This window comes from Sinocyclocheilus grahami, unplaced genomic scaffold (assembly GCF_001515645.1).
Source record: "Sinocyclocheilus grahami isolate Dianchi unplaced genomic scaffold, SAMN03320097.WGS_v1.1 scaffold238.1, whole genome shotgun sequence".
Classification (NCBI taxonomy): Eukaryota; Metazoa; Chordata; class Actinopteri; order Cypriniformes; family Cyprinidae; genus Sinocyclocheilus; species Sinocyclocheilus grahami.
This window is the reverse complement of record NW_015505417.1, coordinates 499597-525555: the sequence shown is the minus strand read 5'-3', so window position 1 is coordinate 525555 and position 25959 is coordinate 499597. Positions and strand designations below refer to the sequence as shown.

The window sequence follows — 25959 nt, the reverse complement described above, 5'->3', positions numbered from 1 at the left end:
TCCAGCACTGCCTTGACCCTCTTGGGCATGGAGTTCACCAGAGCTTCACAGGTTGCCACTGAAGTCCTCTTGACGACATCACGGAGCTGGTGGATGTTAGAGACCTTGCACTCCTCCACATATATATATATTTAAAGATATATAATGATTTATTGGCATAACATAGCAGCTTTCTCATAAAATAAAAATTATCACAGTTAAATAATGAAATGAAGAAAATTAAAGCAAATGTGTTTCTACTGGCAGCATAGAAGTACATTGTGATATTCTATTGCATTTCAAAGATTTCAAATCAAAACTCAAACAAAAGCTTGATCACGACACATTTTAATAATAAGAACTTTCATTCTTTTTGTGTCTTACACAAATCATTGGTACAGTGAGGCCAGATGAAGGTAAACCGTAAAGGCGGTGAATGTAGCTGTTTGGAGAGAGCAAACAGTAACGAACAAAGCATGGCTGCAGTCAGTGATATTCAGCACTGTTACATTCAATGAATCAACAGTAATTCAGTTCAGTTTATTTGACTAGTTTGGATCTTTGATGGAGCTAATGCCCGAGGGCTCATCCTTTCAACATCTGAACTCAGACTCAGAGGGACGGAGTTTCATGCAGAATAAAGACTTCCGGGCCTGCAGTGAGATTCAGCGGTTTCTTTACTGAATCATTTATTGCCGAAAAGTGAAAACTTGGAAAATGTCAATTAGCAAGTAATTAGATGAGAACAAACTTGGAAATGACTTGATAGGTGCATTAAAACAAACCGTTCTCCATTATCGAGCCTACATCGCATCTAAACAAAATATCCACAGTAATGGTGACAATTGCAAATTCTAAGCAAAACGTTTCTAGTCTTAATTTCAATGATCCACATAGACACAAATCAGTCTACGAGTTTACAGACAACAGGGGGCTGCGTCAAATAAATAAATAATCTATTTACACACACATAGCATTGATTTATGTACAAGTTACCTGAGTGAATTCAGGGATTTTTATATTGTTATTCTTCCCTGACGGAAACTTTTATGACAATGGAAAGAAGTTATGACTTCTCTCTCCAAGGTACACAACTTTTGGTGTCTTTTTAGCTCCAAGATGATTAATTTTTATGGCTGATAGCAGTTATCTAGCCAGTATGAATATGGCAGGGGATTGAGTTTGCTCTACAGAACCAGAGACGGTGTGCTGGGAGCCACAGCTGCCTCGTCCTGCGGCACGCGGCTCTTCTTGCAGGTGAGGGCCAGCAGCAGCAGCATGGGCAGGTGCCAAAGACTACAGAAAAACAGCTTCCGGGCGTTCTGCCTGTCGCCATAGTGATAGAACCTGAAAGCCAGGTAGCTGATGTAAAGGTTAATGGGCAGAGAGACTAAGGGGAACGTCCAGGTGGTGATGTCCAGCACGGGGCCCAAGGCTGAGAGGCCAATCAGGCCTACGCTATGGCGGAGGGCCACGCGTTTACAAAGGCCGGGATGGGTGACGGACATCATTCGGTACCCGCCGCGTGAATAGTCCTCTCTTAGATTCCAGCTTAGTGCATTAAAGTGAGGAAACTGCCAAGAGAACAGGAAACCTCCCAGTAAGAGTGCTCCTGGAGAGACAGAGAGAGGAAGAGAAGCAGTGAATAAACAACAAGGTCTCCCAGATCATTTAAACACCATTGGAAGTGCAAGTGCAGGAAATGAGAGTGTGCAGAGTAACTACGACAGAACACTTGAAAAGACGTCCGAGTTCCTTCACATCCTGCTGTGGAGGAAACAAACACTATTCTCCTGCGTTCAGAAGCTGGAAGAGTGGAAAGGTGACACCACACAAACAGCGGCCCGTGCAGGGGTAGCAGAGCATGATGCAGCGCTGCCTTTGTGTATGAGATCTTAGAAAACACAAATCCTCTGGGAAACACCACACAGGGCAACATGACAGAGACCTCAAACACTCGGGTCATCTTTTTATGCTTTGTGTGTTCTTGAACTCGCTTTGAGATAACAGTCCAGTTGACACCAGAGTCTACAAACATAAGATCAGTGCGTGGTTGAGTGGGAATATGTAAGTAATGTAATTCTGTCAGAGATAAAATACTTTTTATTCAGTTTGGAGTCACTAATTGAAGTAATTACAATAAATAAATAACCGCAAAATGTAATCAATTAATTGAAAAAAAATCAAAAATCATACTATTCAGGCTACGACTGAGTTTAAAAAAAGGAAACGATTAACATACTATATATAGTAGGGCCCTATGATTAACGCAATGGAGAAAAATGAAATGTACTGTATAACACAGAATGTCAAGGAAAACTGGCAAATTTGGGTGAATAAATCAAATGTAGAGCTGTAGATGTACATTAATTTGATTACATTAAGAAAATTTGCTAAAACTAGGGTCAGATACACACAGAGAGTCAAAGGTCTTCACTACAACATGCCAAAATAAAAGGTTGGTTGATTAAAGATATGCTTTTATATGTTATATAAAATATAAGTAATGTTTGATATGCTAATCAAAAGTAATATTAACAATAATAATCATAATAATACAGATGCTTATAATTTTTTTTAAATATCACAAAGATTTAACTTTGTAAACTGAACATTTTAAAATGTTATACAGCACTTTGCACAGAAATGAAAGGAATTTGATTACATTTAAAAAAATTAATCGTTAAAGTTTTATGCATTAATTTGATTACAACCACTGAATACTGTATGTACAAATACAGAATTCAGAAAAATGTAATCTGACAAAAAAAATAAATACAAAATACAATTAAACTAAAAATGAAAGGATAATAAATTATAGAATTGTTCAAATTTTATGAATTCAATTTATTAGACATCCTTTTCAATTATTAAAATTTAAGGAAACTATTAAAACAGAATCCAGAAAAATTTAATTAAAGTGGAAAATAATTTGTGGGGAATTTTTTTTAAATTGAATTTGGCAATAATAAAACAGTTTTTATAGGGCCCTAATACAATGAGGATTGTTGGCAAGTTCTCCAGTTGATTAATGAGGTCAAATGCGTCAAGATTTTTCTTAACTTTCTTAACTTTAAATTTACCCCTCTTTAACACTTCCACAAAATATATTAAAAATGCAGTTTCTCAGATAGAAAGTTCTACTAAATAAACTGCAACATAAAATAAATAAAATATTGAATGAAGTCATAGTTTTGATCTACTTCATGTTGTGACCTCACTCTAGATGGGGTCGTAACAATATTTCGGTTTGCACATCCTAATAAACACATGCTTGGAAAGGGCACTGAAACTACTACTATAAAAGACAGATGGAAGCTCTGGGGAAAAACATGTAAATATGCACACAAACACTTCAGTCTTTCGCTCCTGTGAAAACAGATCTCATGGTTGCCACAACAGTGCACTTTTAATAGTTTGCAAAACAGGCCAAAGACCCCCTGCTGTCTTCCACAAACACTTGATCTGAGACGAGAGACGTCCTCGGAAAAAAACACAGGATGCTGGGTGCATATAACTACAACACTCATAAGTGGACAGGGACCTCTTATGGTCTGGGAGAAGAGTCTGTAAAAGGCAGAAGTGCCATATGGAACATGCACATCAAGTTTCACTTCTCTGGAATGGCTGCACAACCCTGAACTGTGGGATAAACCACGATAGCACTGGAACAATCACAAAGAGGGCTTTTAAGACTAAGGACACATATCAGTGTGAGCCTGATAGGAAATTCCTGTTGAAACACTAACATTTAGCTCTTTGGCAACAGAGAAGATATCACATGATAAGGTATATAATAACACTGGTAATATCATCCATGCCCACAGTGCCATATATGGTGCTATGAAAAGAACTTTACAGCTCTAGAGGTAAAAAAAAAACTAAATAAATAAATGTCTATGAGATTTGATGAATGTGGACCTTAAAAGAAATATTTTAATATATGTAATATTTTAATATGTTTGTGAGTTGTTCTTGTGAGGAAAGTTAATGCTATTCTTCTCCTTATAGTAAAAATCAAAAGGACGGACAAAAATGCAGCCCCAAATTTTTAACATTTAGTCATTTAGGAGATGCTTTTATCCAAAGCGACTTACAAATAAGGACAATAGAAGCAATCAAAAGCAACAAACGAGCAATAAAATGCAAGTACTATAATTTAACATTTTTAACAATTTTTTACATTTTTATCTGTTACAAAACAGACAAGAAGCATATTTTAATAACCTCAAGCTCAAGCGCACTTGGGTTATGTAGCAGGACAATGATCCCAAACACACCAGCAAATCCACTTCTGAATGGCTCAAGAAAAACTAAATTAAGGTTTTGGAGTGGCCAAATTAAAGTCCGGACTTAAATCTGATTGAGATGCTTAAACAGTCCATTCATGCTCGAACAATTCTGCAAAGAAGAGTGGGCCAAAAATCCTCCACAGCGATGCGAAAGACTCATTGGCAGTTATCGCAAACACTTGATTGCAGTTGTTGCTGCAAAGCGTGGCACAACCAGTTATTAGATTTAGGGGCAATTACTTTTTCACGTAGTGCCAGGCAGGTTTGGACAGCTTTTTTCCCTTAATAAAATAAATAATAATTTAAAAACTGCATTTTGTATTTACTTGCATTATCTTTGTGTAATATACAAATTTGTTTGATCTGAATCTAAGTGTGACAAATATGCAAAATAAAAAAAAAAACAGGAAGGGGGCCAACACTTTTTCACACCACCGTAAATACCAAAAACATTAAGAAGCACAACTAAGAAATTCTTCTTGTGCACCAAATCAGATTATATATATATTAGAATGATTTCTAAAGGATCATGTGACACTGAAGACGAAAATTCAGCTTTACCATCACAGAAATAAATTACATTTTTAAATATATTCAAATAAAAAAACAGTTATTTTAAATTGTAATAATATTTCACAATATTACTGTTTTTAATGAATTTTTGATCAAATAAATGCAGACTTGGTGAGCATAAGAGACTTTAAAATCTTACAGACTCCAAAACTTTTGAAATGGCTTCAAAAGACTTGAAATACAGCACAGAAGTCATATGGACCAGTTTTATGTGTGTGTGTGTGTTTTGTCCTTTTAGCTGGTTACTGTATACAGTATAAATGTATGGAAAAAGAGCAACATGAACATTCTTAAAAACAACTCATTTTGTGTTCCACAGGAGAAAAACAAAAACTATATAGGTTTTCATTTTTAGATGAATTATTTGAACAGGAGTAAATATGTGTTATCAAAGTCATTCAGCAGGAACTGTATTCACTAGTGTGCTTGTAAGAGGAGTCTGTACCTGGATCTAGAGAGCCAGTGGCTGCTGTCCAGCCCATTACAGGTGGGATGGCGCCCACCACGGCACCCACCCAGGTGTTGGTGATGCTGAGGCGTTTCAGGGGAGTGTAGCAGCACGTGTACAGGAAGATGTTCAGGGCGCCCAGGAAGCCAGTCAGGGGATTTACACCCAGGGTCAACAGGGTCAAACCTGGGATCCCACACGCCAGAGCGAATGACACGGCATGCAGAGGACTGAGAGAAACACAGAGAAGGACAAATTCAGAACAACAAAAACATGCTTCCTATGTGCAGTTTAAAGGGGTCATGCTTATACTGTTATTGAGGCCATTGTGTCAAATACAGTCAATTTATTTTTCAGAACCAAACAGACATTCAGACATTGTTTTAGCAAAATAGAATTTGATCAGATTTAAATTAGGCCTCGTTCTTGTTGAATATCTTGTTTTCACTTAAAAATATGGCATATTGCAAAGTAAAATGGCTTTTGGACAGCAAATCTAGTCGACTGTAAATGTTGATGTCAGCAAGTTTCAGTATAGTTTTGGTTTCCAGAGTACACTGAACTCTTATTTCCAAAGACAAAGAAATGGTTTTATTCTTAATTCTTTAAAACAAACCAGCACTGGCCCAGAACACATATAATGTTGGTTTACAAATCTGAAACCACCACCAAATGCGACAAACTTATAAATCAAACCAAGAAATTCCGTGCAACACATTGTGATGCATTAAACACAAGAGTGATCTGAAAGAGAAGCAGGAGTAAAGCGCATACATAACATCAGTTTCTGAGCGCAGCTTTAGTGTGGTTCTTTGAGTCACATCAAAACAAAGGCTTGTGGGTCTCTGCTATAGATTAAACCTCTCCTGGCCACAGACGCTATTCTCTGTGCTCTATTGGACAACCACTTCCTCTAAGGTTTATTAAAAGCAGTCAGTTGCAATCTTGCAGAGGCGTCTGGTTCAAATTCACAGCTAACTGCTCCATAAATTAGAGAAGTACTGAGACAGAGACCAAAGCGGAGAGGAAAAGAGGGCACATTTTCCACCCAACAGCAGGAGATTCCATTTTAATGTTATTATCATTGTTATGGCTGTTTTATGTGGTGGAGAGGTTTAGAGTCTATATGAGTCCCATAAGTTAACGGGTGAGATGAGTTGTTTGAGGGATAAGGCTGACTAACTTTAGGAGCAAAGCCACTGGGATTTCCTACACTACATCAATAAATGGGCTATTCTAATGCACCACAAAAAAAAGATATCAAGTTCATTCATTATTGAATTTATCTAGGGTTACAGAGGTTTTTGTTCATCTGATGGGGCATATAAAACAAGCACTCTGAGTTGATCACTCAGATCTATCTGACGTCATGGTCTCGTGGCGGATTTTCCCAGGAATCCAAAAAGAATCCCAAATGAAGCCAAAATCATGATGCCAACGATGACTCTCAGTGGGAAATAAATCGGTTACATAGAATAGTTTACTTAAACTGTCATTATCATGATATTCTCATATGTCTTGTCTTAATGTAAAAATAGTACTACTACTATAAATAACTTCTTTATTAAAACATTATTAAAAAAAAAAAAAGTAATAACAACTTTTAAACCTCTGTTGTGCATCACATTGTTTGCCAAATAAATAAATAAAAGTGTTTTATTTTCATTAGCTTCCTTTATTTACCAGAAAAAAATTAAATACCCAACACATTTCTGGAAAAAATAAAATAAATTAAGCATTTTTAAAAAATAAAATCAATTAATCAGAGATGCCTTTGATTATTAAATGTAATTAAACCATTAAAATGGAATCCAGAAAGTTAAAAAAGAACCTGCATGTGGGAAAAAAAAAACATTTTTAATAGGGCCCTAAAAAAAATTTTTTATTCATTGTCTTAATGTAAAAATAGTACTACTACTATAAATAACTTCTTTATTAAAACATTATTAAAAAAAAAAAAAGTAATAACAACTTTTAAACCTCTGTTGTGCATCACATTGTTTGCCAAATAAATAAATAAAAGTGTTTTATTTTCATTAGCTTCCTTTATTTACCAGAAAAAAATTAAATACCCAACACATTTCTGGAAAAAATAAAATAAATTAAGCATTTTTAAAAAATAAAATCAATTAATCAGAGATGCCTTTGATTATTAAATGTAATTAAACCATTAAAATGGAATCCAGAAAGTTAAAAAAGAACCTGCATGTGGGGAAAAAAAAAAATTTTTTAATAGGGCCCTAAAAAAATATATATTTTTTAATAAATTGCAGTTAAATTGTGTAAGTTTCATGATTTCAATTAACTAGACATGCCTTTTGATTTAAGAAAACGTAATCATTAATAATCATTAAAAATGTAATCATTAAAATAGAGTCCAGAAAAAATAAAACAGGAGAGGAAAAAGGGAATCCAGAAAAATTTAAAAGGAAAAAAATGTGTTTTATTTTCATTAGCTTCCTTTATTTACCAGAAAAAAATTAAATACCCAACACATTTCTGGAAAAAATAAAATAAATTAAGCATTTTTAAAAAATAAAATCAATTAATCAGAGATGCCTTTGATTATTAAATGTAATTAAACCATTAAAATGGAATCCAGAAAGTTAAAAAAGAACCTGCATGTGGGGAAAAAAAAAAATTTTTTAATAGGGCCCTAAAAAAATATATATTTTTTAATAAATTGCAGTTAAATTGTGTAAGTTTCATGATTTCAATTAACTAGACATGCCTTTTGATTTAAGAAAACTTAATCATTAATAATCATTAAAAATGTAATCATTAAAATAGAGTCCAGAAAAAATAAAACAGGAGAGGAAAAAGGGAATCCAGAAAAATTTTAAAGGAAAAAACTAATGTAATTTCTGTTAAACTTTTAATAAATTGCAGTTAAATTGTGTAAGTTTCATGATTTCAATTAACTAGACATGCCTTTTGATTTAAGAAAACTTAATCATTAATAATCATTAAAAATGTAATCATTAAAATAGAGTCCAGAAAAAATAAAACAGGAGAGGAAAAAGGGAATCCAGAAAAATTTAAAAGGAAAAAAATGAATTTGGAAAAAAAATAAAATGGAATTTGGGAAAAAAGTAAATGGATTTCATATGGCCCTACCTGTGTCTGTGCCTTATTTCAAATAAATGCTTTTCTTTTCAACTTTCTATCAAATAATCCTGATAATAATCCAAAAAAATATTTCATAGTTTCCACAGAATATTGAAAAATATACAGCAGCAATATATTAAAATATTTTACAAATATTTTAAAAGATATACAATTGATTTGAATCTGTATTATTTCACAATATTACTGTTTTTACAGTAATTTTGTAATATTTCACCATATTACTGTTTTTACAGTCATTTTTACAGAAAAAATAATTCTTTCAAAAATCTCACAAATAATAAATTGCAGTTAAATTGTGTAAGTTTCATGATTTCAATTAACTAGACATGCCTTTTGATTTAAGAAAACGTAATCATTAATAATCATTAAAAATGTAATCATTAAAATAGAGTCCAGAAAAAATAAAACAGGAGAGGAAAAAGGGAATCCAGAAAAATTTAAAAGGAAAAAAATGAATTTGGAAAAAAAATAAAATGGAATTTGGGAAAAAAGTAAATGGATTTCATATGGCCCTACCTGTGTCTGTGCCTTATTTCAAATAAATGCTTTTCTTTTCAACTTTCTATCAAATAATCCTGATAATAATCCAAAAAAATATTTCATAGTTTCCACAGAATATTGAAAAATATACAGCAGCAATATATTAAAATATTTTACAAATATTTTAAAAGATATAAAATGGATTTTAATCTGTATTATTTCACAATATTACTGTTTTTACAGTAATTTTGTAATATTTCACCATATTACTGTTTTTACAGTCATTTTTACAGAAAAAATTATTTCAAAAATCTCACAAACCCCAAACTACACACAACAATTACAAATGAAGAAGCCATTGGATAAATGAAAATGAGAATGAGAATGAGAGGTTTCACAGCTGAGAGATGCTCTTCAGGCTTGCCTCATAAGAATGTGACAGTCACACACACGCAAACATCAAAGAGGACCGTGTCATCTCAAGTCTGCCTAATAACATACTGACAGACGCACGAGTGCATGTTCAGGCGTAAACAGGTTGCGCTAGGACACATCTAATGTGTGTAATGACACGTTTTGGTAGGTGACTACTGTTAGCATGTTGTGCATTTGTGTACGGGTCTAGTGTCTGCAATGGTGTCAGGTGAAGGTCTGTAGTTACGACGCTGATGAATTCCTCCAGTCATTGACAGTCTGGATCAGTGACGTATGGTAAACATTCAGGAAAGCAATTTAGTTGTTGGGAGTGACAGAAATGGAGTGCATATGATAGCTGCCAAATCACATTCGTCTGCTTTCATATAAACGCTGCTCTTTAATCCACCTGCACAGACCTCCTACAGAGCGGCTGAATTAGTGCCGTGCTACTGCGAGCGTAAATCGCACAGTAATTAAGCAGCTCTGGGGGATGTTTCCGGAAGTTTGAAATAGAGCACCATTTATCTGCTCACCTCTTTATCTCCTGCCCCAAAACGGTTTTAGAAAACGAGCCGGGATTTAGGCTGTGAGGAATGTTGTGTGTTTGAAAGGGAGTTCATTGTACAGCCATACATTTTCCAAACGAAGATAACGTGTGACATGACAATGGCCAGTAAACATAGTTCTCACAAGAACAGCTTTAAAAAAATGTGCATGCATTTCCATCCAATTCCATTGATTTCCTTAATTTTCCTTTCACCACTCAGACTGTCACTATCATAAATAATTGCAGAGGAATTTTTTTTTTTAATAAATATAAAAAATATTTTTTTTATATAATTTTTTATCATTTCTGGTCTTTTTGTGCTTACTGTAGTTTATTGTTGCAAGTTAATCAATTTATACAATATTTAAAAATCTAAAATACATAAATATACTAAGCAATTTATGATTTAATATGATAAATAAATTTAATAAATACATTTACACAAATATATTTTATTACTTAACACAAACAATCTAATCTGCCTAAGAAACAACAAGGCTGCTTATGATCCAATCAAATCTTGATCGATAAGTCCAATTCATTTTTTAACATTGCACATCCTATTATATATATATATATAACATTTTACATATAATTTAAACAACTGTGCATATACAAGTTTGAAACTTAACTGTTGGCCTACTACTTTTTGCAATTTAAAATAAAAGGATACTAGGGTGTAGAATGAGCTGGAATGGGTCGACATAGCTGACAGTGACATTATGAAATGTATTCTTATGTACTCTGGATCAATGTTGCTCATGATGTCTTCGTTTGCGAGTGTGTGTTTGATACACACACAACAGCAGGAGAAGCCTGGGTGTTTGGTTTGGGCTGTTTGGATTACTGTGACTGCTTGAGTCATTTCTTAAACCCTCACGTCAACAGATCTGCCCCTTTTGTTGTTGGAAAGTGACCCTCGAGGGAGTGAGAGAGGGCAGGGGTCCCGTTCAGTTAAATTCCACTAATGCACTCAATTAGCAAAAAGTAATGGCTGTCAAATGTGTGGTGGTGTTAGGTATGGTATTGCACTCAAAAACCTATGTAAAGATGCCAGAGATGGATACAGAATGCTTCTTGACTGTTTAAATCATCTACTTTAGACAGAGCTATAGTGTAGGTGTTCCAGATTTTGTGCTATGGTGCTTATGTGGGTAATGCAGGATTGAGCCCAGTCTGCAACTTTCCTCACAGAGTGCTGATGATAGATTTTTGTGCTTAAATGAGAAATCCACTTCCAAAATGAAAATTCTGATAATTTACTCACCCCCATGTCATCCAAGATGTTCATGTCTTTCTTTCTTCAGTCGTAAAAACATTATGTTTTTTGAGGAAAACATTTCAGAAATTTTCTCCATATAATGGACTTCTGTGGTGGCCAACAGGTTGAAGGTCCAAATTGCAGTTTCAATGCAGCTTCGAATGGCTCTACGCGATCCCAGCCATTCGAAGCTGCATTGAAACTGCAATTTGGACCTTCAACCTGAAGAAACGATCGGTCATTTTCTAAAATATTAAAATAAAAAATTCATATAGTTTTTAACCACAAATGCTCACCTTGCACAAGCTCTGCGATGAGCATGCGCGTTTTCACGCATTGCGTAATCATGTTGGAAAAGTCACGCATAGTTCCGGTTTAAAAAGGTAGGGTACAAAAACTCCATCTCATTTTCTTCTCCAACTTCAAAATCGTCGGTTTACCTTTTTTTTGGTAAAGGGCATTTTACTTTTTTGCACGTTCGCTTTGTAAACACTGGGTCAGTGGTTCCGCCTACATCACGATTGCGTGCATGAGGTCAAGCTAGTGCAAGACGAGCATTTGTGCTTAAAAAGTATATACATTTTTATTTTTCTTAGACCGAAAATGACAGATTGTTTCGCTAGATAAGACCCTTATTCCTCGGCTGGGATCACGTAGAACCATTTGAAGCTGCATTGAAACTGCAATTTGAAGTCCACTGTATTGACCTGAAAAACCTCAATTTCGTTTCAACTGAAGAAAGAAAGACATGAACATCTTGGATGACAAGGGGGTGAGTAAATTTTCAGTAAATTTTCATTCTGGAAGTGAACTAGGTTAGATCTAGGTTATGTGACTCTGGTATAGTTTGTTTATAGCCTACATTTTGCTTGTTATTTCTGGCAATTGCATTCAGGCTTCAAAATTGATTAATGCTGCGCTCACTTGTAAAGATTATCAATATGATAAAACATAAGAATCAAACGGCTTGCAATAATCCAAAAGCTGGTGGAAAAATCATTTTGGATTTTTGTCATGGAACCAAGGTGATGCTAACTTCCTAGAAAATCATTGTTATATTCCTGCTCTTTTAACCTAATATGAAAGAATTTAGCATGCTAATCTAACAGCATTGCATTTTGTCAGCAGTGGAGTGAGACGGGAAGAACAGAGAGAGGCGCACCTACACACACCTGGATCAGGTTACGCAGGACAGGTGCATGAGCGGCTGGCCAGCGCTACAGATATTAGACAATGGCATATATTTTCTGATACCAGCAGGCTCAGCTATACACAAACACCGGGCTACTTGAGAACAATGTAGAGAGTAAACGATGTGCATAATGAGGCTAAGGAAACCATTTTTATTCTGCAATGGCTCTTTACACAGATCTAGGACGCGTTTCAAAACCAAGTGAGTACCAAGTATACAATATATACAAGTATGTGTGAATCTACATGCGATGCCCAAAAATGCAGTCTAGGTTAGATGGTTTTAAAACAGAGCCCATGAGCGAGATACAGGTTTTGAAGGATCTTACCTGATTTGTCCTCGAACCAGAGGTCTGTTTTTGGTACGATTCATATTTGAGTCAAAGGGCACCTCAAAGTACTGTGGGGAGAAAAATAAAATAAAAATGAACACACAAGGCACATTAACCAAAAAAATTGTAATTGTGCATATCCCTCTCTTTTCCAATCTAGAACCTTTCCAGTCTGAAATCAAATATTCTTTCAATCTAACAGATAGAACCAATATTTTCAGTTATATTTTTCACATGAATATTTGTGTTATGGTGAAAGGTACTGTGGCATTACGACAACACACACTTGATTATTTCTATTTGAACACAATCCAAACTCAGATTCACCTCAAATATATAAATTATGCAACACATCACAGTCCAATACAGAAGACTAAAAGAAAAAAGGTGAGTAAAACACGATCCCACAGTTTTGAATCATAACACAAAAAAGAATGAATCACAATATTGCATTTTGACTCAAATATTCATAATATTTAATACATTTTGACTGAAGTATTACATATTATTACACTTTGTGAACTGTGATGCACATTTTCTAATAATTATTTGATTAATAGAAAGTTAAAAAGAGCATTTATTTGAAAAAGAAATCTCTTGACAAAATTACTGATCAAATTAATGCATCCTTGCTAAATAAAAGTAATCATTTATTTTTAAAAGTATTGCAAAAATAGCAATTATACTATAAGTATCAGCACAGCTAATATGATTGTTTTCACTTTTTTCTTTGTAGCATGCAAAAAACATCAAAGATGTACTCAGTTTCTCAGCGATTTGCTCTGAAACATCTGCTGAAGATATCCAACAAATGCATGAAATTCAAACCCTTAAATGGATCGATATGAATGCATGTGTTAGAGACAGAATGACAGAGGTTGCTTAGGTGCAACGGGGACGATTAAGGTAAAAAAAAAAAAGTGTTTTATGGCCTTCTGCTGGGGAGTCTGCGCAAAACTCACCTCGGGGAATCTACAATGTGAGACTAAAACACAAACACATGGGACATGTAAAGCCAGGAACCGGTTATTCAGTCTGTGAGAGACAGCACATGCACCTAATGAAGAAAACAGATAGCTCACTTTTCAGCTGAAGAACTTCAGGATCCATTTCTCCTAAAATATGACCTCCATAAAATAACTAATAAACAGATAATCCATTTCTCTTTACCGCTCTTAATTTACTGTCCGTTTGACATCGGAAAAGAGTCCACGCTTGAAAATGCTCTTGTGGTAGGTAATACATTTCACACAGACTACATTTATATTTTGCTAGACACCTCGGAGAATGGGACCGTACCACTGTGAAGGGGAACGGGGGGGGGGGATACCTATTATCTGTGACGGTGCGTGTCTGTTTGGCCTTTCTAAGAGTCCCCTCGAGTTTAAAGAAGAACCCTGCTAGTGCTATTTGCTAACAAATGATAACATCCATCAATTACATGATCCTTCCCAGCATGCACTTTTACATAAGGATAAGGACAAAAAACAAAAGAACCTCATATTTAGACTAATGTACAACAAACGGACAGGACAATAAAACATCTCAAGGAGGTAAAAAAAAAAAAAAAGAGCTCTTTGACAAATGTGTCTAAAAGCTGTCACAGGAGATTGATGCTTTTTCATTTTGTTTCAGCAATTTTTGGCAGCGTTTTCAAACTCGGACCAATGTCATCCAAAGTGATAAAGTAGCCTGATACAGTGCAGAGGAAGTTGAAGCCCAAAGTGTGTTGTATAAAGTTGAGTGGAGGGTCTGCTGAGTCTCAAATTTATTCTCTCGGCCGTCAGTGTTATTGCACTTGAGATCCTGGACGGGGCAGGGCACAGATGTGGACGTAGCGGAGGCCCCTGCAGTTTTAGGGCCGAGGTGTTAATTCTATTTCCTGGGTCAGGAAGCGCGTCAGAGGGTCACCGCAGAGAGAGAACCAGAGCGAATTTCTGCTGCTTGAATAGTCTCTGAAGTATTAGCCGGATGCTAACATGACCATTCCAGAGTGTATCTTGGCTAAAGGACAATTTCTTTTGTAACATTTTAAATGTCTTTACTGTCACTTTTGATCAATTTAATACATCCTTTATAAAAGTATTAAATATCTTTCAAAAAATAAAACCCTACTGAACAGTAATATACATTTAGGCAATATAAAAAAAATAAAATAAATGCAAATTAAAATTTTGTAAAAAACTACGCTAAAGTAAAAAATAAATAAATAATAAAAGTGTGTGAGTGAGCATTTGCAGTGTCAGCATAGAGCAGATGGACTGCCAAGGAGAGCAACCAATCAAAGGTCAAAGAAGTGGGTATCAGAGGGAAAAAGGCAGAAGGCAGTGAACTCCTGTCAAATGAATGAAGTCTGAACCATTATTTCTGACTATGTGATCAGATGGCCTGAACATGGCAGAGGCTGCCAAATTCTGCTGCTCAAATCTGAAAATGTCAAACAAGCCTTCGAGCAACAGGACATTTAAGTTCACAATTACAGTGTCATTTACAGTAGAGACAGTATCAAAGAAACCCTTTTAGTGTTTTCATATCTTGCACAGATTCATAATATGAGTTTTTGCTGTCTACATAAAGGCATGTCCAAACTATTCACTAGGGATATAGTCAAAATATTGAGTCTTTGCTGCGAAGCAAAGTGATACAGCAAAGTTCCACTACATTTTGTGTGTGTATCAAGGAACCTCTAACTTTAATCCTCATTCCGTTCTCATCGACACCACAGAGTCTCAGTATATTTATAAAATTGCTAGATCAGCACAAGAGTGGTACTGCTGAGTTCACTGTACTTGCAGTGACAGGGCTCTGGGTTCACTCACAGTGAAAATCGCTGTGACTGCAGCAGCGAGACAGAACAAAGTGACAGGCACAGCAAACAAAGCTGCCTGGACTATGAGACTATACTAACTAACGCTGATGAGAAACTTACTGTAACATTGACAGTGTTTACTGAAGAGAAGTGCATCCGAGGGCAAACGCACTTACATAAACACGCAAACAAACACACTAAATTCAGGCTAAATATTCTCACGGAGAGAAACGCATGTGCATGGAGTCTGTGTAAATAGACATTTACAACACAGCTGCTGTATATGAGAAAGACATCGGCGTTGATCAGTAGAAATGGGTAAAAGCAAACACCACCTGCTCAAACACCTACTCAGCAACTTTTTTCTTCCACCTCTGCAAACAAAAAGCACAATCCAAATTCTCAATCAGCGCTGCGCACATTGTAAGTACATGCATTCAGTGATAATTCCTCATGCTGTCAAAGTCCAGGTGCAGAACCAGAGTTCAGGAGTTGAAGAGGTAATACTCCATCGATTTAACAAAATTACCTGCCAAATTTCTAAAGAACAGCAGCAGAGACCATCAGCTGCGAATCATCTCAAGCACTTATGAAAGAGAAATTCCTCTTTAGTGACAGCGGCCGCTGAATCACTGCGGTTCAAGTTCAACCTGAGCTGCGTGAGTTTTGCTGGGACCCTGCGCTGCAGACCTGCAGAAACGGTTTGCCAGACTGCTATGCTCACCATGTAGCAATTATATGAAAAAGCCTGCACTACGGTTATGCTTTAAAAGTGCACGACTGGATCACGCACCACTGAATTACAACTATGAATGTAAATATGAATGTGATGAATTATGAATGTATATACGAACATATATTTCCCCATTTTGTGAAAATCAGTGAAGGAAAAAAAAAAAGTTGGACGGCAAATAAACAATCTCCATAAGAAAGAATTATTCTGTACTGTGATTTGTGATTACAATTATTTGACAAGTCAGCTGCACAGACTTAGTTGCATCTTACCTTCCTGACACATCTGAAGAAACAATGTAAACTAATGAAACCTGCAGACAGGCATGTTCATGATGCTCCAAAACAGACTCATACCAATAAAATAAAAAAATTAATAAAAAACTAACATCACCAGATATGGTGCTTATATATTGTGCATCCCCCTTTTTGGAATTGTGTGCACAGATAAATCATCAGAATAAGACAAGACACAAGACACATTTATTAATAAAGTAAATATGACCCATTATAATTAAAAAATGACTTGAAATGTAGCCAACCAACCAAAAAAAAGTTGCTGGATGTACATATCCTGATTGAATGCAGTTCCATTTAGATTCAGATACTTCAGAGTCCATTTAGGCCCAATCCCAATTCTATTTTATACCCCTTCCCCTTGAAAATATTCCCCTAAGAATTGGGACACCATTACTATGCCATCATACGTCACCATATGTCGTCTAGCTCCTACAATACACACACCTATACTGGTGTGCATTAGAGTCTTTAATTACCATTCTATATTAATCCGCTGCTTACTGACAGACACACACACACACACACACACACATATATATATATATATCTCAGAGATCGCGCAGCTCACACATCCAGGAGCAAAGAAACTTGTCAACGCTGCTCCACGACTTTTATTAACAACAGTTTAAATACTGAATCACTACATTATATTTTCCAGCAACAAGAGGATAAAATTGCTGTTTTAAGTAAACTCACTCTCTAAAAAGAGAAACACACAGACGCCCATACACGCAACTTTCATCTCTCTCTCTCTCTCTCTCTCGCTCTCTCACTCTCGAATTGGCAATATGTGAGAAAAGGGTTTAACGATTTATAATTATTGGGGGGACTAGCCCCCCTCAATGTTTATGGTGGTTATTATCGCCCTGATCAGACATGAAAATATGTTGTGGCACTATCGTGCAGTCTGTCATTACAGACTATATACAATATCATTATATGACGTTAGCAAACTTTAGCGATTTTTTGCAAACATTTCTTTGAGTAACATGACTGTAAATATGAACTCACGATTGAATGTAACAAAACAAATGATTACTTTTCGTTAAAATCTTTATTAATGCCAAAAATGCTTACATTTGTGTCTTTTTGTTCTCTCGGGCCGCCATATTGCCACTGAAGCCGGTTTACGCTAAGATAAATCCTACCCCTTTGTTTGAAGTGAGGTCCCGAAAAATCTTAGTTTGAAAAATCTTCGGCCCTTACCCCTACCCCTCCAACCAAAAGAGAATCAAGACCCCCCTACCCCTTCACGTGAATGTTCGAAACGGAGGGGTAGGGGAAAGGGGAAGGGCTAAGGGGTAGAATCGGGATTGGGCCTTAGTCTAGGTTCATTCTGAGCACTATTTAATATCCCTACTCCCCGCTATCTCCATACAAAGCCATGATGCAGGTCCTTCTACCCCAGCCTGGTATCCGAGCTGTGATCATTTGGCCTCTCCAGCTTGGAGCAATGCAAATATCCTGGCAGTAAGTCAGCTGGCACAGCGACAGTCTTGATTAATGGCCCGTGCAAAGCAGAGTTGAGTGCTAAACCGTCCACATGCTAATCAGCCAATTACGAATGTTCTGCTCTACACTAACGCTGCCTCAGTTCAAATCAATGTATTTAGTTATTTTGCCAGCGGGCACCAGAGAAGATAGGGAGGCTGGGAATGCTTAGGGATGCTGTCCTGAAGAAGTAAGGATAAAATAGCATACGGAAATCTGTGCATCATCAGTTTAACCAAACTAAGACTTGCGTTTTGGTCTTGTTAGCCACACACACCCAGGAAATGACAAAGGCACCATGATCTCCCTTCTTTTTCCAAGGCATCTTGGTTCGGTTATTACGACAACATTAAAAGGTATTTCATGGCGATGACATAAGATGGATGAGCGCTGTCTAGGTCAGTTGGGAGTTGAAGTCGGTGGTTCGAGAAGCCGAGAACCTCCAGTGGGAAAGATGATCTAGTTCATCATCTTTGGCCCGATGTCAGTTCACATAACCTAGATCATCACTAAGGAGCGCCTGTAGTTTGCCATCGTGATCCCACACCACAGCGCCTCCTGTGCTTCAAGTTACACAGAAAGAGTCCAAATAGCTGAAAGTACTGGTTGCGGCGATGTAAAACAACCGTGATGGATTGAAAATTAAACAGTTTCATTATCGGTCATGTATTTTGTGTTACAACAAAAACAACAAGACCTCCCCGAAAAAAAATGAGGCAATTATAAGTTAATCAAGTCATTCACAAGCAAGCCAAAACAAGCCTTTCTTCAAAAGATCTGGCACATATGGAACAATCAAAATAATAACCGGTCTAAAAAAATTTAGTGATTTGGTGATTTGAGCAAGATTTGAGAGTTACACCATGTACTTGAACTTCGTCCACGATGTTAAATGAAGAAACTTCTCTAAAGTAACAGCCATGCGTAGGCATGTTTATGAAAAAAGCTTTCTACTAAGAACCCTCATTAATCATGCCCCTGATAATCAAAGCTCAGTTTAAGTCTCTGGCAAACGAAACAAAGACACATTTGAGTAACACAATTATTCTTACCGAGGACGCAAACATACTCGGTGTGGCAAAAGGACTTGTTTCGCTTTGATAGGACGGGCTAGTCATACGTCTGCTTTACCAGTGACACATTGGTTAAGATTAAACATTGACATTCCCAGATTACCATTAAACCCATGAACTGTTTGTGAAACGGGGTCATTTAATATCAGCATTTGCAAGGACATCAAGTAGGTATGTGTTTATGCAAGAAAGCATGAGTGTGTGTTTAGATTATATCTGGTGCCTCCAGCTGTGTGTGACAGCACAAGCCTCATGAGAAAAGCAGTCTTGTGCAAATGCACAAACCTAAAATGCTCATGTACATGCTCAAGTGTTTACATACAGACCTACAGTTTATATCTTCACTGAGGTTGAACTCCATTCCCTACCAACCCATTTCCATTGTGTTGAATTTGTCGCCATCAACATATTGTGGCGATAATGCACTTTTCCTCCAAATATTTTTGCCAATGGATGTTCACGTTTACTTCCCGAGAGGCTGGCTCACTTCAAATGGACATAGTTTTGCTTGAACTTTTAACATTCCACCTCAAAATAAGTGGACAAAGATGTGACATGAGGCTAAACATTCATCATTAAGCCACCTCACAAACGGATATCTTTAAGAAGTTGTTTTCTTATCAAAACTTTCATGTCAGCACCCTCTCCATCTACATGATCCATGAAGCCAGCATGTCAGATTTTGAGCAGAAGTGTTTTTGTGTGAGAAATATTCAGTCATAAAGCACAAAGCTTACACACATTCCTAGTGATATTTCACCTATAGAAACTCTTTTCAGTGTCTAATCTGTCTGTTATTCTTTTTTTATTATTTATCAGCAGTTTGCGGTAAGCGCTTAGACATGTCTGGACACGGGTCAGAAGATCTGTTTTTTCTACTGCAACTATCTTTCTGTGAAACCACAGGCTGCCGTTAACACCAAGAGCCCTAACGGTGCTTGCATTCCAGTATCTTCACTGAGGTTGAACTCCATTCCCTACCAACCCATTTCCATTGTGTTGAATTTGTCGCCATCAACATATTGTGGCGATAATGCACTTTTCCTCCAAATATTTTTGCCAATGGATGTTCACGTTTACTTCCCGAGAGGCTGGCTCACTTCAAATGGACATAGTTTTGCTTGAACTTTTAACATTCCACCTCAAAATAAGTGGACAAAGATGTGACATGAGGCTAAACATTCATCATTAAGCCACCTCACAAACGGATATCTTTAAGAAGTTGTTTTCTTATCAAAACTTTCATGTCAGCACCCTCTCCATCTACATGATCCATGAAGCCAGCATGTCAGATTTTGAGCAGAAGTGTTTTTGTGTGAGAAATATTCAGTCATAAAGCACAAAGCTTACACACATTCCTAGTGATATTTCACCTATAGAAACTCTTTTCAGTGTCTAATCTGTCTGTTATTCTTTTTTTATTATTTATCAGCAGTTTGCGGTAAGCGCTTAGACATGTCTGGACACGGATCAGAAGATCTGTTTTTTCTACTGCAACTATCTTTCTGTGAAACCACAGGCTGCCGTTAACACCAAGAGCCCTAACGGTGCTTGCATTCCATAATTAGGAATCCTTTTCACATCCCTACACTGCCTGCAAGCTGTGGGTAGGAAACCAGGAAGGGTAGATGAAGGAATGAGTTGACAAAGCAAGAAGTTATATTGATTAGAACTGAACTAGAGATTTAAAACTGGTAAAAACCAATGGTAAAAACCAACAAGTGTCTGATATTAAAATTATATCCTAATTAGTCTAAAAACCAACTAAAAAATTAAAAACTAAAAACAAAGATTTCAAATGCTAAAAGTGGATTAATGCGAAAAATTTAAGGGGGTCTGAATACTTTCCGTACCCACTGTATATATATATATATATATATATATATATATATATATATAGTATATATAACGTCTATTTTTATTTCGATTAATCTATCGACTCATTTCTTGATTAATCGATTAATCTAAACAATTTATCTCCAAAAAAATCAACAATTTTACTTAAGAATATTTTATTAAACTATACTTCATTAAACCAAATGAAATCAAAGGGTAAAAAAGTAAAGTGCAACAAAGTGCAAGAAGCAAGTGTCCATCTCATAGTCCAAATCACTGAAATCAAAGTTCAGTATTATAGTGTAAGAATGACAACATATCCACGTGTTCTAGTCTACTAATAATAAAATTATAATTAAAAAAACACTTTTTAAAGGAGTATTTACCAGAAATATTATTTACCAGAATTTATTTAGGAGAAAAATGGAAATACTGCTCGGTCAGAGCGTTTTAATTGGCTTTCCTACCTGCCTGTCACCGTATGTATTAGCATACCTCTGCGCACCCGGTTCGCGCAGACAGGATTAGTGGTCGACCGATATATCGGCCGATATTTGGCATTTTTCATATATCGCATTGGCCGACAAGTTTTTCTGTTTGACCGATGTGTTCGAGGCGGGACTTTTATTTTGAGAACGGCAGCGCCTGAACACACAGTGCTCACAATCTCCCTCTTGTTCGCTGTTGTCATTTAGTTCTGTCTAATATGGATAGAAGTCTATCTAATAATCAGATAGAACTGTTAAACAAAGGAATTAAAATGTATACAAAAAAGTATTATAACGATTTCTTTAATATTATTAGTAATAGAAAGACAAACATTATAATACTTTCTCATTTGCCGTCAGCATTCAGCAAATACGCATTTATATGATTTAAACAAATCTTTGAATGACTAATGAACATTTAATTTCACAAACCTTGCAAACTAAGTCGGATCCAGTTGTGAGATCTTGTGAAGTGTGCATGTGACCTGCATGATCACGTGTTCTCTGGGTGACGATCGGTCTGTGCAAATTGAATTCTGACAGGAGGAGAGTTCAGCTTGACTGGAGACTGCGATCGACAAACTTTAAACTAAGTTAGTGATTTTAAACTATGCTGCGCTTTATGTATTTGCCTACTGTCATATGCATGTCATTTTCATTGCGTGCTGTATGTAAAATGAGTGTTACCTTGGCTTTATTTGAAGAAAAAAAAAAGATTCCCAATGCACACAAACGTCCCAGAATACTGAGTGCCCTGTTGGTTACAGTGTTTACTTCCTTTTTAATTAGATTTTTATTAAATATTTATTTATTTGTGAAAAATGCTTTGTCTTCTAAAGTATAAGTATGTTTATTTTACACAATTATTTTCAAATGATTTCAAATTTCTTAAATATAAATTTAAATAAATAAAATTATATTGACTTTATATCGGCCTCCCTGCTTTCCAAGATATCGGCATCGGCTGATATCCATATCGGTCGACCACTAGACAGGATACGTCATCAGCTCGTTCAGAGCGAGAATGGCAGACAAACATCAACAACCCGATCTTACTTCCTGGTATTGTAGTACTTTTAAAGTTTTCTCACCGGTGAATAACACGATGTAGGCAGCCCAGCGGTTCCCAATTCCAGTCCTCGCGCATGTATTTTGCATGTCTCGCTTAGTTAACACACTAGATTCAGATAACCAGCTCGTTAGAAGAGAGCTACGTGCATGAACTGTGTTCCGATCGATATGATAACACAGTGTTCATTGCTCCCTACTCCCAGAGCAGGGGAAATCCGTTGAAGTTTACTTAACTTCGGAACATGGCCTGGAATTGGGAACCGCTGATGTAACCTATTGTAGTAATGTTGTCTCTGGTATTCTGGTCTGTGAGCGTATATATGCGTTCAGGGGGCGTGGCTTTGGACTGCGATTGCAGGGAGGGTGGGACGTTCGCTTTCAGTGCTATCAAGCTAAAGTTAGCATTTTCCAAAATATCCTACTGCACCTTTAAGTTCACTTAAAGCAGAAGTTATTTTTATTAAAGTCTAATAAATGTTCAAATTGATAGCTCTCAATTACACTGTAATGTTGAATGGTTACAGTCAATGGTTAAATATTAATGGGGGGAAAAAACAATCTTATAGAGATATCAGTAGTATTGGTATCAGTGATAGTGGTCTTCAGTCATTAAAAAAATGATGGCATTAAACAAGTAATAAAAATATACCGTGATATTATTTAATATTTAATGTGAAATTATTGCAATATAAAAGTATATTTAAAAACTTTAATGATAGGTGGGATTAATCACGATTAATTTCAGACAAAATGTCTGATTTAGTTATTTTTTTAATCGATTCACAGCACTAATATGAACTTTCCAAGATATAAAACCTATCCAAGATACTCAGACCACTGAATTTACTGTTTACACTATTATTTGCAGGGATAGTTTGACAGCTGAGCCATTCCAATCTCATTTAATGCATGTAGACATTGCAAGAAGACAAGAACACATTGAAGACCAAATAATGAGAGAAGAACATATGTATTCTGTCAAAACTGGTCTGCACCAAGTAAATATCCAAGAAACTGGAGGTCTAGGCATGGAAGATTGTCTGAAGGGCTCTAGCTCAACATACTTGGATTTGATCACCATGCTCTCCAGCATTAAAGTTGGTAATTACAAAGCAAGACACTAATTGTGGTTTTTCAAACCCATATGACAGGGTGCCGAGCAGCGGCATTCATTGAAACCAACCCTGTTATTAGCCTGAAGGCTTCTGACAGATGGGGCATGGATTGAGTTAAAGATGCAAGTCTTGTTTTAATGGGGCCTTAGATTAACCCCTCTATAAATAAAAACTGAAAAGAAAAAAAGGAGCTCATCTCTTCTGACCAATTCAAAAACCATCAAGGAACCACTGGAGAAGTGTTTGAATTATTCATGCCTGAAGAACAGTGCCATCCAAGCTAACAGATGGAAGCAGGATGGTTTTGAAGAGCTTGACTACGTGCAAAGAGTTTCTGTCAACCTCTGTCCGCTCTCGCTTCATGCCTTCCGCCCTCGAGACCCTTTCCGCTCTTCTTCTTGTCCCCTAGTCAGGCTTGTCGAAAGCAATGTCAGGCTGTTAGCTCTGCTGTCAGGTCCTCTGAGTAAGTCGTCAACCATATGTCACCATTAAAAAAAGCAAAATGGTTCCTGTCGGAGTGAAAGCAGATTAACGAGGACGGCAGAATGACGCTTCGCTATGGAACGATGAAAGGAAACAAAACCAGCTATAGGACAGTGGACAGTACGAATAAAAAAAGCAAAGAAAAAAATAGCAAGTCAATTAGGCGTATGATAGAAAAACAGCTGCCAGAAGCTTCGTGGCATCATGTACAGCAACAATGGATTCAAAACGGAAATGCTCAACTCTCCCACACGTTCTGAGGTTAGTCACCTTTGACGCATATTTTGGGACTCAATTAATAGGTCTAGTGGTTAAGGGACAGGAATTCATGCTCCATAAACCTCTAAAACTCAACCACACACAGGATATGGCCAATCAGCAAATCATAAGCAGAACAGGCATCATAATCGCACAGACTCAGGCCCCAAAAGAGACTTCACACATAGTTGCCTCTTCCAATGGTTAGCCAGTCGATGCACACTAGAAATCTGAACTTTGATTCCAGCCTTGTAGCACTTGCATTTCCTGTAATCTGATGTAATGATCTGATATTCATCACACAGACTTTTTTCTGAGTTCACCAGTGTCATGAAATCAATGAGGAACATGTTGAAGAAATGCCAGTAGGAAGATTCAGGAGATGTGAAGAAAAAGCACAGCACGGCCAATCCCATAGATGGATGGAGAAACAGAAATCGCTTTCATCACCTGCCTGTAATGAGAGCAGTGTCCTGAAACTAATGACAGCTGGCTGTTTAGTGCTTTTGTGTTCCCTGGATTAAGCGAAACAACAGATAAAAGACAGAAAACCCTTCAAAACGAGCAAATAAAAGAAATGGCTCGACACTCTAAAGCCTCTCGACATTGGAAAAAAGAAAGCGGTGGATTTCAAATAATTAAACTCAAAGAAACAGTTGCCAAATGAATTCTTAGATATAAAACATGAAAAAGAAAAATATGGTAAAAAGACAAAGTTCATAAGTACCATCTGTGAATAAGAGACAAAAAGATGATAAATACAAGAACACTGCCTTAAATAAAAAACACAGGACACTGAAAATGCAATAGCCAATGTATCACACTAAAGAGGGCGAATACATCTGCATTTGACATGTAACTGGAAAAAACTCCACCAAACGCAGTGAGATGAAGTCGATCCTGCTCACTGTCATGCTTTAATCCAAAAGAAGACACGTATGCAAAGATCACAGGAAGGAATTAGCACATGCACAAGTTAGCTAAGAGTAGGGCTGTGCGATTAATCGAAATCGCGATTTGAGACGTTGCGATTTCCTAATCGCAAAGCCTGCGATATGGACGTGATATTACTTTGTTCCAGAGCATATGCATGACTGCCAGCCTTACTAACCAATAGAGTGAGCGCACCTCCGTTCTCCCCAATCAGCACTGCTCTAGCCAACTGAGTAAACACCCACCATAAAAATAAAAATAAAAGAACGCGGGAGAGAGACAGAGTGGGATTATGGCGTCTACTGGGTCAGATCGATAGTTAGGCAAATTAAAACTAAAGAAAAACTTATGCAAGGTAAGCTTCGAAATGACAGACAACCAACAAAAAAGGTCATTTCCAAGAGCTGCGTCACAGCGCATATCAAAAGCTCCCTTCTAGGTTCTGTTTTCAGTACTGAAGAATAAAAGATACATTCTTAGATGTTTTTGTTAGTACGTGAACGTTATCTTGCACATTTTATCTCCCCAACAGATTAATTTGAATAAGTTTATTATGCATGTTCGCTATTCCCAATTCATAAGAGCGCACACACAGCCTGTGTCTGTGAATGCTTCTCATACTCGCTCCCCTCTGCCCCACACGGTGCGAATCCCGTGTCACGGACGAGCTGTTCATGCTTGCTGCACTCATGCAGCCTGTCTCGTAATGCTCGTTTATACT

The 25959-nt window shown here is 36.6% G+C and overlaps 1 protein-coding gene across 2 annotated transcripts in view; it reads right to left on the bottom strand.

The window, feature by feature from the left end:
• The window catches only part of cox10 (cytochrome c oxidase assembly factor heme A:farnesyltransferase COX10), an 87835-nt gene that overhangs the window by 37635 nt on the left and 24241 nt on the right, over positions 1-25959 (bottom strand). The window contains exons 5-7 of one of the 2 annotated variants that reach the window (XM_016289021.1): positions 12647-12717; positions 5290-5522; positions 320-1591 (exon numbers count right to left, since the gene is read on the bottom strand). In XM_016289021.1, the coding sequence (XP_016144507.1) occupies positions 1167-1591; positions 5290-5522; positions 12647-12717 (729 nt within the window). In that variant the 3' untranslated portion in view covers positions 320-1166. Of the gene's footprint in view, positions 1-319; positions 1592-5289; positions 5523-12646; positions 12718-25959 lie in introns of those variants that run through there. The other variant, XM_016289020.1, reaches the window with a different exon arrangement.